At 35.4% G+C, this 15,463-nt stretch overlaps 1 protein-coding gene across 1 annotated transcript; it reads left to right on the top strand.

Annotated features, from left to right (window-relative positions):
* Nucleotides 1-6,027: 6,027 nt before the first annotated feature.
* Nucleotides 6,028-14,896, top strand: LOC145903635 (exportin-2-like). The gene is made up of 23 exons (XM_082991744.1): nt 6,028-6,049; nt 6,704-6,839; nt 6,912-7,066; nt 7,130-7,256; nt 7,655-7,775; nt 8,354-8,495; nt 8,937-8,993; nt 9,414-9,506; nt 10,833-11,000; nt 11,164-11,265; nt 11,608-11,701; nt 11,820-11,929; nt 11,988-12,165; nt 12,226-12,424; nt 12,556-12,757; nt 12,942-13,116; nt 13,220-13,365; nt 13,476-13,606; nt 13,681-13,848; nt 13,950-14,096; nt 14,332-14,429; nt 14,555-14,682; nt 14,744-14,896. The coding sequence occupies exons 2-23, from the start codon at nt 6,761-6,763 to the stop codon at nt 14,825-14,827; spliced, it is 2,904 nt and encodes a 967-aa protein (XP_082847870.1). The 5' UTR covers nt 6,028-6,049; nt 6,704-6,760; the 3' UTR covers nt 14,828-14,896.
* Nucleotides 14,897-15,463: the final 567 nt, after the last annotated feature.

The raw sequence follows: 15,463 nt of genomic DNA, 5'->3' as shown, positions 1-15,463 counted from the left end.
CTTACATACATGAACAACTATTAGTTAATTGTTATTTTAAGTTGTTCTACGAGAAATCAAGAGTTCAAACGATCTGTATTGAAAAAGTTAAAGAAGGCATCCCAATTTCCCAAATCAGCAGTCACGCCCAGCCCACACCACACCACGATTTCTGTGAAACTTTGCTGCAACCGCTGCAAAACCTAAGATTGCCGCCTCACACAGTTTCAAGCAAAGAAGAAAAACTATAACCAGACGACATAATAGAGAAGAGTCTAAACTCGAAATACATACATTTGTTGGAAAAGAATGATGTTTTGCTCGTCCATACGACCAAGTTTTTTTTCAGACATGAATATCAGTGCGCAATCATTGCACAAATGGGGATGAATCGTTGCGGATTCATATGCGAATTTGGTGTTTTTTAGGGCGCTTAAAAACATGGCAAATAAAATAAATTTTGAAACATTTATCATTAAAAAAGAATTGGTCCCTCGTAGGGTTGGCGTTCGCTATTTATTTAACCCTATTTGTCCTTTAGTAATATTTGAATCTAGGTTATATTATTTGTCCTTACTTTTGAAATCGTTTTCACTATTCAATAAGAGTTAAAGTTCGACACCATCGGTGACAGGTCCTACAGCCATCGCGGTGTCAGGCTGAGGCTTTCTTGACAGCTTTGATGTTGGGTTCGCGGTGATACAATTCCGCCAAAACCCTTCGACAAACCAATCGCGACCCTTCAAAGGTTAAAACGAAAAAAAAATAATCAAATCGTATATCTGCTCAAAGTAACCCATTGTTTTGGAAATTTTATTTAGTAAAAAGTCATTTCCACATAAAAATACAATACCAGCAAGAATAGCACTATATTTGTTGTAGTAAGAGAATGTATGGGTGTCATGCCTTAGGAATGACTCGAAAGTTTGTGCAATTATGGCTCACTCTTGTCTCGGAGAGAAGGAACTACCACTAAGTCCAAGGTTTAAGGATAAGGCACTTGCCACTTTTGCGCATTCTCCACGTTACTGGAAGCGCTATGTCGACGACACCTTTTCTATCGCTGATGCAGCACAGCACCAGTCGTTCCTTGTCCCCATCAACCATGTGAAAGATTCCATCGTGTTCACTTTGGAAAAGGAAAGTGGTGGTAAATGACCCTTTTTGGATACAGAGGTTGTTCGTGATAAGAACGGTATATGATCAGCGACCGTGCTTGCATCGGTACCCGACGCACACCAATCTGTACCTATCGTTTAGGTCAGCATATCCGATACAGCAAGACCGAGCAAAAGAGATAATAAATTTCATCAAGAAAGCGCTGCGAAAGAATTTGTATCAGTCATGGATGTGAGAAGAATCCATATTTGTATTTCTATTAAAATAAGTTTCGCCGGCGGGAAATGCCCACCCTGTATTTTGCAAAGGCTTACCTCCAAACTGCCAGTCCTAGGGGGGGGTACAAACAGCCCTGGGGGGAGTCATAAACAGTCAGGAGACATCTAATTCTGAATGCATTGTGCAGAGGAGGGTTAGTGGACTTAATGTTGTTGCAAATGGAGGATACTTTCTGTGATTCATGTTTTCACAAACCAACCCTATAGGGCTACACTTTTTTTGGCTTTTTTTAGTCAAAATAGTGTCCAACGGGGGGACAAAATGCCCCTGGGGGAGCCTTTAAAGTAGTTATCTCGAATATAATTTTGACCAGAATTCCTAGACAAGGGACGGGACTAACAGAAAATCACAAATTGAGCATACTTTCTGTGATTCATTTTTCCTCAAAATCCACCTCAATATTTTGGTAGTTTTTCAGCTACATGTTCATTAACTCTGTTGCGCAGGAGTTCGCCAAGAAACTCTTTTCCATAGAACTACAGAGATACGGCCTACAGAAGGAACCTCGCAAAAAAGCCGCAAGAATCAGCGCCAACTACCGGCACAATCGTTGTGCCATATGTTCCTGTCTTAACAGACACGCTAAGGCGTTTGATGTCGGGCTATGGTATTGCGGTCTACACAAAGCCTCATAGAACTCTGGGCAGAGTAATGTTGCCCAACCCAAGGGAGTTGTATATTTTTTCCGTGCAAAGACTGCGGTAGAGCATATATGCGTGAAACCGGAAGAGCGTTACAGACTCGACCAAAATAACACCACCGCGACGTTACAGCGAAAAACAGGCAAAGGACGGCACTAGCGAAGCATGATGCTACACTCGGCCACCAAGTGGACTGTGACGAGGCCTGAGTCCTAAAGAGAGAGAGAGAGGACAAACATACGAAACGTCTATGATCACAAACGTTACAACCAAAGTCCAGCACGACAACCATTGTTGTATTTATGGCTTTGGTGAAAGGTCCAACATTGACAAAATACATGTTGTTTAAGCCCTTGTAATAAGTTATAGGGGCAGTGGGAATACTTCCATAAACAAACCTTTAGTTTTAAACTTTTTAATACTTTTTTGCTACGAATATAGCTTCCCCAGTATTCGATATGTGTTGTGCCTTTGCCTGTACCTAGCCAGCAAAGTCATCCGGACCCAGCCTCGAGATAATTAGTTGCCCTTAAGGTTTCAACATTGTGAACAGTAAAGACCGCATATCAGTATTTCTATTAAAAAAGTTTCGCCCGCGGGAAATGTCCGTCTTGTACTCCTCGGTGATAGAGAAACTCAGTGATGTCACAAGGCAACCGGTGATGCAGTGAGGTCAATTTTCGGGTTGAATGAGCAGGTAGTCACGTGCTGTTGCCAGAGCGATTTTCGGCGTGTTTGGTGCAGTTTTAGCGCATTTTTTGCCCTTCTCATTCAGCTAGTCATTTGGTTCTGGGTGCTGTGAAAAAGTTAGTTGAAAAAGCACTAAAATGTTCAATTTTTCATAGCTCAAAATTGAATCACAGTAGTATACCTTAATTTATGATATTATGTTAGGCCCGCCTCTTATCTACGCATTCAGGTCAAAATTAGTTGCAGGATAGTTGCTTAAAGCGCCCCCCAGGGGGCATTTCTCCCCCTGGTCCGACATTATTTTAGCTGAATAGGCTGCAAAAAATTTAAGTTGGTTTTGCGAAAAAATGAATCACAAAAACCTCATCCAATTTGCAATTTAATGTTGGCCCCAACCCTTTCTACGCTATGGCAAAAAAAGTGTTCAAGGAAAGTTTCTTTGGTTGCCCCCTGGGACTGTTTTTGCTATCCTACAGGACATGAGATCCTCCTGGAGGCTCCTCAGATCCTTGCTGTGTCTTGTCCGATGCAGCTGCAATCAATTTTTTTCTCTTCAAATAGTACCAGTAGATCTTCATGGGTCACCGACCACAGGAATTGTTGTGGAAAAACAAGCAAATCACTCAGTATGGGTATTAATGTTGATGGCCTTCAAAACTTGATTTTGGGGATTTGTTACTGATATGGGGCCTAAAGAGGAAAATATTGGAAATATATAATTTATAGTACGGCCCGCTGATACATCGCAGAGTTTGTCTCGTGTCGAGGGTCGATATACCCTTGTCCATTTAGCCTACACAGTTTGTTCAAATTTGGTTGTTGGAAAAGTGTTTGGGGGCATTTACCACCGTTTAGACAATATTTTGGATAAAAGAGTAATATAAAATGCAAAAACGCCCTTTTTCCATTAACAACGGCAGGGCCCGCTTGACCTGGCGAAATCATAATTCGAAGAGAATGATGCTGCAAAGTAATGTGGCAAATGGAGTCCAAATTCGCCCTAAGAGGGCACCCAGCTTATAATTTAGTGTAGTATTTTATTCAAATATATAACCAAAAATAACATGTGGTTATCCTGCTCAAACCTAAACATTAAATTTAGCACAGATTTCTATTTTACACAGAGTTATATGTGTAATAAATTTGGCGAAAACTTTGTGACCCGATGCAGTAGTATTTTCCAGGCATCGCATTTGATCTCCTGGAAGTCATGCGTGACGGAGACAATCTGGAAAGCCGTTTTGTTACCAAGGAACATATTATACTTTTCCCGCCAAATGTAAAACAGGTCATTTGGAGAGGCATGCCAAAATAGTCATTGTGTTTTACGTGAAAAGTTTCATTCGAATTTTTATTGTAGAATTACAGGTTTTCTTTGAAACAAAAGCATGTTTAAATATATATGCTTCACATATTTGTGGGCTTACTACTTCTGTGTTACACAACGCTGCATGGTCTGGATTTGAATCTTTCGCAAACTCATCTCGGCCCCGGGTGTTTATGAATGGGTTTGAGTGTATTTGGCCCGTATATCTCCTTATCTCCTGTGTTCGATTAAGATTTGTTGCTACATGGATAATTCGAGTACTCTCAGTTTAATAAAAAGGTCAAAATTTTGTAAAACAGATGCCTTTGGTTTATATAGGTATTGTTTAGCTTTGCTGGTTTAATAATAATAAATAACATATCGGCCAACACCCCTTTTAGTTTTGTAAATGTTTGCACAGGGGATTTTCAATTGCGCAGACGCTTTTCGTGTCATGCAAATTTTTTTGCGCTTATTTCCTCGAAAAGTGTGACTTCTTTTTTCTATCAAGTACTTATCCTTCATGACCTCCAACCTCCACAATGCAAAACTATAGTCCCAATGCTTGGCGTTCTTGTGTAATATTCATAAAAGATGACAATTTTATTCTCACCTTATAGATAGTTTGTTGCAGCTTCATCCTATCATTTTGTATCTATCATGTTTTTTAGCATTTTGTTATTTCCAGGTGGTCTACATATTATGAGCACTTTCAATTAAAAGATTTAATTGAAAGAAAGTTTTGTTGCAATGGTGATGGATTTCCTGCCAGGGGTGCGCGAGACTTGTTCGTAAGGACTCTTAGACTTGTTTAAATGAAACTATATTACCTCTATACTCTATAGCAGTATTTTTCAACCTTTTTGAGCCACGGAAAATTATTTTTATCAAAATAACCGTGCGGAACACCAAATTGTTGGAAGTACTGCGGCATTGTACTTAACCAGCAACAGGCTCGCGCAATTACATTCTTATTAGGCCTATTACAAAACGAATCTTATTGTTTCACAACAATAGAACATTCAAACTGGTGATAGTGGATGATTATTTTCATAAAAAAGTGATTTTCGACACGTGTTTCACGGAACATCAGTCTAATAAATTTCTTGCGGAACACCTGATGATCTTTCACGGAGCACTGGTGTTCCGCGGAACACCTGTTGAAAATCACTGCTCTATAGGAACAGTAAAAATGTTGTTACAGTAAAAACTTCGGTTTTGCCATAATGTCTACACATATAGTAGACCTCTGCTTGATTTTTGTGGATAAGGCGCAGATCTGCATTTTCCTTGACAGTTTGTTTCAAGCCACTAATTTTGATTTTCAAAAGTTATTGAGGGAAGTAACGCAACTGTTTGTCACATCAAATGCACCTAAATTTCACATAAATTAGGTGAAGATTTGGTTTAACCAAGGTTTACTTTATATTGTCCCCTAAAATGTGTGCGAGAACTGGTTGCTGATTTCGAAGGAAAAAGGTTGGGAACCACTGCATTAAAGAATATGAAAATCTTCATGTTACTGAAAATATTTCTTACAACAATCATCTTAGAAAACAAATTTATCAAGACACCCATGAAAAACCTCTAACAAACTACCAAGGTTTGCAAGGTTGCGTTTACTTTGGTAAACAATGTGTTAAGAACTTTTTACTGATGTTTCTGGTGATTTTGAAACAGGTTTTCAACCTATTGGTTAATGAGATGTGGAAAGGAGGTGTAGATAGACGTTAAATAAATAACGCTACTTTAAAAATGAAATTTTGCCATTATTATTAACGTTGTTCCACTACGCTGAACAGACTCAGCGATGACATGCCGTTTTGTTGTTTACTAACTGAAAAATCAACAACAGAAAATGGGGGTGATATAATTTTCTAAAAAAATTTTTTGTCAATTATTGAATATTATTGAAAGGTGCCTTCATAAATTTTCAAGAAGATTTATTTTTTAAGAACATAAGGTCAGAATGGTAGTAAATTAAAAACATATTTTTTTTAGTTGCAGCCAATTGATTTTATGCCATGCTATTCAGGTAAGATGAACCATTTGTTTGGGAGTTTGTGTAAAGAGAAGTTGAAAGATACATACCAAATTTAACCTTTTTTAATGCTATTCTATTTTAAATGACTGTATATGTACATCCTTCTCTACTTCCTAGGCTTTCTGATTGCGGTAATTGAATTTGCATACAAGGGGGAGGGGGGTATATAGAATACCACACTATTCTAGATTACTTAAATCGAATCCAGAATTCCAAATTATATTCTGTTTTTCCTTGTGGCATTGTAAAGTAAATACCTATTTTTCAAAGGTCTGCATAAGTGCAATAATTTTTCAAACATTGCATGCCATTGAATCAATGTAATTGAAAAGAAAATAGTTGAACTAGTAATGGGATAAAGCTTGTGAGATAATTATGAAACTGAATTGCATTATTTAATTTAAATTGGAATTTGGATTAGAATCCTCCAGATGTTTTATTCCGAATTGTCAATCCCTATTAAAGTTTTCAATGAAGGCCAATTCAAACTTTTGTCTAGTTTGTCCTCTCAGCAAAAAGGGTCCAATAGTTAACCCACACATTTTTGTGGTAATTATTGGTTGCATTTTGCTTTGTAACTATGATTGCTTTCTTGCAAACCTGTACTTTGTCTTTCACAACCTTTATTTTGATTTTGTGTAATAGGATTTTTGTATTTTGTTTATCAATGGTTTTGTGGTTGAACCACCCACTTTTGCAACAATGAATGAACAAGACTTTCAAGCATTAGCAAATTATTTGCAACAAACACTCTCTGCAGATTCAGATATTAGAAGGCAAGGTTAGTTGGGCTTTGTGTTAACTGTTAAAATGTGTGTTTGCTATCATTTGTACTAAACAATGTTCTTATTAGCTGAAAAGTTTCTTGAGAAAGTGGAGCAAACACAAGGATATGCTTTGATGCTTTTAAAACTTGTTGAAGATGGAAGCAAAGAAAAAGGAGTAACACCTACTGCTCTGGCTTCAGCAATCTCATTTAAAAATTTTGTAAAACGGAATTGGCACATTGTATGATGATCATATATATCACAACAGGACTTGATATTTAGGTTCTGACAGGGATTTTTTTAGGTTGAAGATGAAACAAACAAAATTTGTGAAGAGGATAGATTGTCCATCAAAGCAAATGTTATTAACTTGATGCTTCATAGCCAAGAACAGTATCAAAAACAATTAAGTGAAGCTATCAGCATCATAGGTTGTTTAGTATTCAATGTAACATAACTGAAATCAAGTCTTGTTGGGCTTCTGTTAGAAAAGAAACTTAAATTTTGGATTCAGTTTTTTTTTTAAATTGTTTGGTTTCAAGCTCTGTGTTTTGTGTTTGATCTTAGTCAAAAAAAATATGAACAAAATGGTGGTATTTATAAATTTATAATATACAAAAGAAACAGTACTTTAATTGCTTTGAGACACTGTAGAAGTAGATCTAACAAGATTGTATGAACAAAGTTTATTTTGTGCAATTTTACCAAAACCCCAATAACAAAATATCTTGGAGCCTTTAACAACCACATGGAACTGAGATAATGCAAAAGTGTTTGATGGTTTTGGTGCTAGATCAAATTCATGGAATTCATTTTTTCATATTTCTAGGGAGAGAAGACTTTCCTGATAAGTGGCCAAGTTTAATATCAGAAATGGTTGGAAAATTTGAAAGTGCAGATTTTCACATCATTAACGGTGTTTTACAGACTGCACATTCTTTGTTTAAAAGGTTTGAATCTTTGTGTTAGACTATCTGTACATAAACAGTTACTTAATTGTACACTAAGAAATCTATTTAGGTACTGGTTTATCTAATAACTTTAACATTGTACTATTATTTTCCACATTAATTTTGAAAGAAATAGTAAATTTTGCCATTGGCAATAGGTTTAGCAAAGATTACAAAGCAGCAAGCATGAAAAAGATAGGTATGTGTAAGTGATGGAAACCAAGCCTGTGTTACTTAATCATGACATGATGTCCAATATCACAATAAAACCACACTGGAATTAATATTTGACAAATTATGCCCCTCATCACAAAGTCACCGTACTGCGGCAAATTTGTGTGTAGATTAATATCATGAAGCAACTCGCAGCTTAGATTTTCCTAATTTTCACTCTTAATGTTATTGTTTATTTACACGCTCTGGTTTATAAAAAATATTTATGGCGTGTAATTTTGTTAAAACATTGGCATTTTTTGCAAAAATATCAGTTGATGACTTATTATGTTAACAAGCGTAAATATCAGATAAAGTCAGTAATTTTTCTGTGCATAGATTTATTTATATGTTTTTACATGCAGGTACCGTCATGAGTTCAGGTCAGATAAATTGTGGCAAGAAATCAAGTATGTTCTTGATGGCTTTGCTGGGCCATTAACAAAACTTTTTGAAAATACGATCAAGTTGGCGTCGCAATACTCCAATGAAAAATCTGTGTTAAAGGTTAATTGTTTATTATCCTTTTATCATCGCTCAATGTAAGATGTTTATGAATTTTAAACTGTAAACACTCCTATCTAAAATTAACAAAAAACATATTTGGACCATTGCACTATGTAAACCTTTAAATCCCGAAAGGAATTACTTCACAAAATCTAAACAAACAAGAAACGTTTGGAAAATTTGTTTTATTTTTGGACTGCACCTTGTGAAAGTATGATGCAAGCTATCCACAAAGTGACTGCACTGCTTTTTTATGTAAAACAAGGAATTCAGTCAGTCCATACTAATGAGACTTAAGTACTGAACATTTACAGTAGTTTAGTAAGATGCAAAGACTATCAAACATAGTCCCAATTATCATAAACTTCTAATTTGTCATTGGAACTCAAATTTAAAAACAATTTCAGTACAATAAAAGAATAAAAGTATATTTTTATTTAGATCCTGTTCAGTTCATTGGTAGTGGTTTCAAAGGTTTTCTACAGCCTGAACTATCAGGTATATATCTAACTTACTTGGTCATTTGGTTTTTCATGGTTAGGTTTAACTTCCTGATATCAGAATTTATTCACATAAGTGTGCTTATTGTCCTATTTTTAACAGTTTACAATCAACATGCTTTTGTAATTAAATACTGGAAGTTCACATATGTAAGCTACTACTATTTGCAGTGTGTATGTTACATTCTCAATGAACTCAAATCTAAACTTAGAACTGAGCAGTTATGCCACCGCAGTGGTATATGCAACCAATTCCATACACCATGTAAATTTATTTATTAGATGGATTCTAGCCATTAATATTTTTTGAAAGATGGCCCACCTGTAACTTACCACAGTTGATTGTCAAAGAATATTTTTTATTTAACATTTGATGACCGCGTCATCAATTTCATTTTAACTTATTCTTTTTATCTAGGATCTTCCAGAGTTTTTTGAAGACAACATGAAAACTTGGATGGAACAATTTCATATGCTTCTTACCACAGACAATTCTTTACTTCATACTGAGGTAGGGCCAATGTTCATTTGGACATTTTCTGTAATTTGGGCAAGTTTTTATTGTTTCTTTACATAAAAGATTCTACATTCATGTATATGTATTTGTATTTTTTAATAGTGGACTACAGGAGTAATGTTTTTTTCTTGAAATTGCCCAATCTTTTATGGTGTAAATTGAAATTAGAAATGAGAAGAAAGATTACTGTTGGGTAGTTGATGCTTTATTGCGAGAAGGATGCACAATGGTTGTGTAATACAAAACGAAAAAAAAAATTGTCATGTTTTAACTCTTTCCACTCTAAGCCTCTATATATAGAAGATTATGCAACTACCGTACAATACGAGCATCTAGAAGGTAAATAAAATCATCATTATTATCATGATCATTTGCCTCGGCTGTGCGAAAATACATTCAGTTCAATGTACTAGGATGGAAAAACAATTCCTTGCACCAACAAAAGTCTACAGTATCGTTTTGATGAATTTTTATTAATTTTTAAAATGCTAATTTTTATAAATTTTTTTGCTCTGTTTTTATATATTTCAGTTGCAATACGACCAGCAACGTTATAATCAAAATTAAGTCGTAACAGTAAGTAGCTAAGTACAGAGATTGCTTAAACCAGGGGTATCAAACACAAACTTGGGCCAAGTTAAAAAATAAAGTCAACAGGAATAAACTGTAGTTGAAATGGTGTGCCACAAAATGGGCTGAGATGTGCCACGAAAGTTTTGTCAATTAACAATAATTTATGATGTTACAGTATACGTTGTAAAATCGCCAACTTGCAAGACCAGCTTACAAAGGAGCAATGGCTTTCAGTGATGAAACAATAGCAATAGCCTTCCAAAAAAGGCTTTTACAGCTTTCTCTTTTCAAACTTTACAATAAATGTGTCACGAGCATTTTAATCGGTTCAGAATAGAGTGAATAACTTAAATTTAAACACAGTCAAAATTTGTCTTTTTGGACATCAATTATTTTGCAAAAAAAAAATTAAAATTCACTTACCAATAGCAATTTGTTACATTTTTAGTCCATGTGAAGGGTTACACACTCATGTATGGAGCAGCATGTAACTAACTTATGGTTGTTGTTTTGAATAAATATCCAACTGAATATGGATTATGGAATAATTAGATGGTTGAAAAAAAATTGTACCCACAACTTTATCGAAACATTTCTTGAAAAAAAAGATTGCTCTATTGAATCATTTGTACCTTAATTTTGTTCAATACCACTCTTCCTAAATTCATATCAGAATTGGAAATTGTGTCATTGTGCAACACTATATTATAAAAAGTATTCCAATAACTCAGTGAATCGTGTTTTTAGGACAGTCAAGAAACTGGGTATGTGGAGTTGCTAAAGTCTCAGATATGTGACAATGTTTCTTTGTATGCTCAAAAATATGATGAAGAGTTTGCACCATATTTACCACAGTTTGTCACAGCAGTTTGGAATTTGCTCATCAATACTGGCAATGAAGTTAAATACGATCTGGTAACCTTGCTATAACTGTACTTGCTACATTGCATTTTTTATGTCCACTGAGAGCAAGATTTGTAACAAACTTGACAGTAATAATTGACTAGCTTTTTGAACAGTTCTTTGCATTCATGGCATGATAGGGATTAACCCCTAATGCTTCTAATTATACATGCAGCTTGTTTCTAATGCAATTGGATTTTTACGTTCGGTGTGTGAGAGGCCGCAGTATAAGACCTTATTTGAGCAGGAAGGACTATTGGAATCAGTCTGTGAAAAGGTAATAACTTATTGTTGCAATACGGCTCTTCTGGCACCATGCAGCAGTCTTCATCGGTATGTAAAATACGAATAATACAACATGGACAATGTTATGGTGCACAAATAGGAAAAACTGCTAGAATTTGTGCGCCTTAACGTTGTCCATTTTTATCCATAAGCGCATTTTTACATCCCGATAAAGGCTGCTGCTTGGTGGCCAAAACGTCGATAAAATAAAACTATTGCCAGTCAAAACCCACTGTGATAACTTGAAAACCTTTTCATGTTTACCCAAAAAAACACATTTATTCATGGTTGCCTTTATGAACACAACTGCTTAGTTTTGTATTTTTGTTTTGAGGTGGTTGTGCCAAATATGGAGTTTCGAGCATGTGATGAAGAACAGTTTGAAGACAATGCTGATGAGTACATAAGGCGTGATTTGGAAGGTTCAGGTAAATATTTACATTTTCATGGTAACTAAAATATTTGGTTTTCTTATTGGTGCTGTTGTGTAGCAATTCTTTTTATGCTCAAAAGACCCTATTAAATTAAAGCACTTTTTATATAAAGATGTTGATACAAGAAGAAGAGCTGCATGTGATTTAGTTAGAGGTCTCACAAAGCACTTTCAGGGCCCTGTTACTCAAATATTTTCACAGTATGTTGGAATAATGCTTCAGGTAAAAAATAAATTAAAATTTACAGAGGCAGTAAAATTTATATCTATATTACTGCCAGCAATACAACACATCTCCGGTGGATCATTGGAAAAGTAAGGATGCAGCAATATATTTAGTCACATCCCTTGCACAAAAAGGGTCTACTGCTAAACTTGGGACCACACAATCCAATGAGTTAGTTAACCTCAAGGACTTCTATGTTTCCCATATTTTGCCAGAGTTAAACCATGCCAACAGTAAGTTTAGTTTGTAATGCTTTCTGTGTATTTTTTTTAATAAATCATGTGTTGTTTTAGTTGATGAAAGATCGGTCCTTAAAGCTGACTCAATCAGATATGTAGTCACTTTTCGAACCCAGCTTGAGCGTGAAAATCTACTGCTTGTTATCCCACCTTTGACAGAACTTCTTGCCTCTAATAGTCATGTAGTGCATACCTATGCTGCCCATGCAATAGAAAGAATTCTCATGATTAAATCCCAAAATAACAAACCATTGTAAGTACCAACTGCCTATTTGGAAATTTTATTTCTGTTTGGAGTCTTTCTTAATAACATGGAAATATTGGCTTAAGTTACCTGAATTTATTAATTACGTTCTTGGCAATGGTGCTTCCCAATTTTTGTAGGATCACCAAAGAAGACCTGCAGCCATTTCTCGAAAATGTACTCGCGAAAATATTTTCCTGTCTGATGATTGTTGGCTCGGAAGAAAATGAATATGTGATGAAGACACTAATGCGTGTTCTATCTTTAGGTCAAGAGTTGATTATGCCTTATATGGGTTTGATAGTAAATGGTCTTACACAAAAGCTTGTTGCAGTGAGCAAGGTGGAGTAATACTTTTTTTTAAATATAAGCCTGGTGCAAATATGGCAAATAGTACCATATATATATGTGTAGTGACTTTTTTGGTACAATATTAATCTATCATCTGACAAAAACAGCTTGCTTAGCCTGAAGAAATAAAGGGAAGTGATATGTCAACTACATTTGTAAAACACTTGTTTTTTAGAATCCTAGCAAACCTCATTTTAACCACTACTTGTTTGAGGCTTTGTCTCTGTGCATCAGAATTACTTGCAAGCAAGATAGATCTGCTGTTGTTTCATTTGAAGAAGCATTGTTTGGAATATTTACTAATATTTTAATGCAAGATGTCACAGAATTTATTCCATATGTTTTTCAAGGTAATAGCATAGTGTAGTTTGGTTTGTACCAATTTTCAATCATTATATTCAGTGACATGTATGCATTCTTATCATCCAAATGTAATTTTTACTTACCTTATAGTCATGTCACTTTTACTGGAAATGCAAGACCCCCCTGCTCCTGAAACATACATGTCCCTGTTTCCACATTTACTGAATCCTGTATTGTGGGAGAGACCAGGAAACATCCCTGCCTTGGTACGGCTTGTACAGGCTTTTATTGAAAAGGTGGGATGTTTTCAACAAAAGCAAAAAATTAGCTTTTCAAAGAAAAACTGAAACCATTGTTACACTTACAAAAAAAAATTAAAAATACATATTTATGTTGTTTACTGTAGGCAGGAAACACCATTGTCAAATCAGGAAAATTAAACAATTTGCTTGGGGTGTTTCAGAAACTTATTGCCTCTAAAGCCAATGATCATTATGGATTCTATTTACTTAACAGTTTGGTTGAACATATGGGGCAGTAAGTAACTAACTAACTAATTAATTTTAACAAATTTACAGCGACTTTTTGTTTTTTGTGTGCCATCTTTGCAGAGATGAGCTGGAATCCTCAATGAAACAGATTTATTCATTGCTCTTTCAACGGTTGATGAGAAGCAAAACCATTAAATTCATTCGGGGACTTCTTGTGTTTTTTGCATTGTATATAACCAAGTATAGTGCTGACAAATTCCAATCTTTAATTGACTCCATACAAGAAAAGTAAAGCAGCTTTGTGATTATTATATAGCATGTATTTCTTTTAATTGAATGAATTTGTACAGCAGAGTTTTGTACAAATGAATTTTGTTTTCAAATTCCAGAATGTTTGGAATGGTTTTGGAGAAACTGATCATTAGTGATCTACAGAAAGTTACAGGAGCAACAGAGAGAAAAATATGTTCAGTGGGATACACAAAACTCCTTGCATCTTGTACAGCATTATTTGATGAGAATTACTCACATTTCTGGTAACATAAAACAAGTGAATTGTAATGATATTTTGTACTCGTGCAAGTGGCAGTAAATAAATAGAGATTTATTGCTACAATACAACGATGACAAGAGATCCAGATGAAGGCTGTTGCATAGCAAGAAAACGTTGATATAATACTATAATTGCCAGAAGAGTCATATTGTAGCAATAAACCATGCCTGGCAGCATCTCTAGTAATTTTTTTAAATAGATGTTTTCTTATTATTCAGGCCACGGCTTTTGGAAGCAGTTATAGGCCTATTTGAACTTCCAGAAGACGACTCTGTACCTGATGATGAACATTTTATTGAAGTAGAAGAGACCCCTGGTAAGACCACCTAACGATTTCTCACATATAAAAATTTGTGACAGCGAGAAATGTTGCATATAATTAGAGAGAACCTTCCTAAATTCAAAATTACAAGTATGTTTTGTTGAAAATGATCTGTTCAGGTTATCAAACTGCTTACTCACAACTGGCATTTGCTGGTAGACAGGATCACGACCCAGTTTCAGTGGGAAACCCCAAAGCGTATTTAGCAGAAAGTCTTGGAACACTTGCAAAACATTTTCCCGGCAGAGTGAGTAGTTAAACCCGTGGTAAAGTATTTCAACTGCTCTTTAGGCAAAAAATTTTTATAGGTTCCTGGAATGCTTGGCTACATAGATCCCAAAGCACGAGAATTTCTTACAGGATACCTAAATGCTGCTCAAGTTCAACTTTAACTGCCATTTGCCTTGTTTAATATATTTTCTTCCAACCGTGATGCTGTATTTGTAATAAAGTTTGCGCGGTCATGGAAGGTCGAATAAGCTTGTTTATGGCATAAAATATTTTGAATCCGTGACTTGCATACGTAAAAGCGGCCAGGTTTCAGTTCATAGCATGGGTCGAGAAAACAACATTGATAAAATAGTTGTTTAGTGAAAAAGTACTACGTACCGCTGATACCTAGCAAAGTTTGGCTTTGGCCCGCAGCTACGAAAAGGTTGCCGACCCGTGGTTTTGATGTAACTGTATTTATTGTGCAGTAAATATTGCACGGTACCCTGAGCAACAACAACTTCTGAAGTTTTATTGTGCTTGCTAGTTGTTAATATTGTGGGTAAAAATGCCACCCTCAAAATTTAATCAATTAACTTACTTATTCCTATCTTAAAATATGACAAAGTATTTTAGTCGTAAAGCGGGAGTTATCCAATGGGAGGATCGCAAACCTAAAAATCTTCTCAAAGAAGCTTGTGAAGTTTATTTCCGTTCACCAAATCATACTGCAAAGCTAGCCTTTCAGTTGCTTTAGTATAATAACGATTCCGAGAGAGAAAACGCATATTCGTGTGGGAAACGTTAATATTTTGTGT

Source organism: Ascidia mentula, chromosome 5 (genome assembly GCF_947561715.1).
Source record: "Ascidia mentula chromosome 5, kaAscMent1.1, whole genome shotgun sequence".
In the NCBI taxonomy this organism is placed as follows: domain Eukaryota; kingdom Metazoa; phylum Chordata; class Ascidiacea; order Phlebobranchia; family Ascidiidae; genus Ascidia; species Ascidia mentula.
The sequence above is the reverse complement of the archived record's forward strand: the minus strand, read 5'-3'. Positions and strand labels throughout refer to the sequence as shown.

Coding starts and splice junctions, on each gene's coding strand:
- LOC145903635 (XM_082991744.1), top strand. CDS start 6,761: ATGAATGAACAAGACTTTCAAGCATTAGCAAATTATTTGCAACAAACA. Junction 9,507..10,832: donor ATTCTTTACTTCATACTGAG/GTAGGGCCAATG, acceptor TCGTGTTTTTAG/GACAGTCAAGAAACTGGGTA. Junction 13,366..13,475: donor TACAGGCTTTTATTGAAAAG/GTGGGATGTTTT, acceptor TGTTTACTGTAG/GCAGGAAACACCATTGTCAA.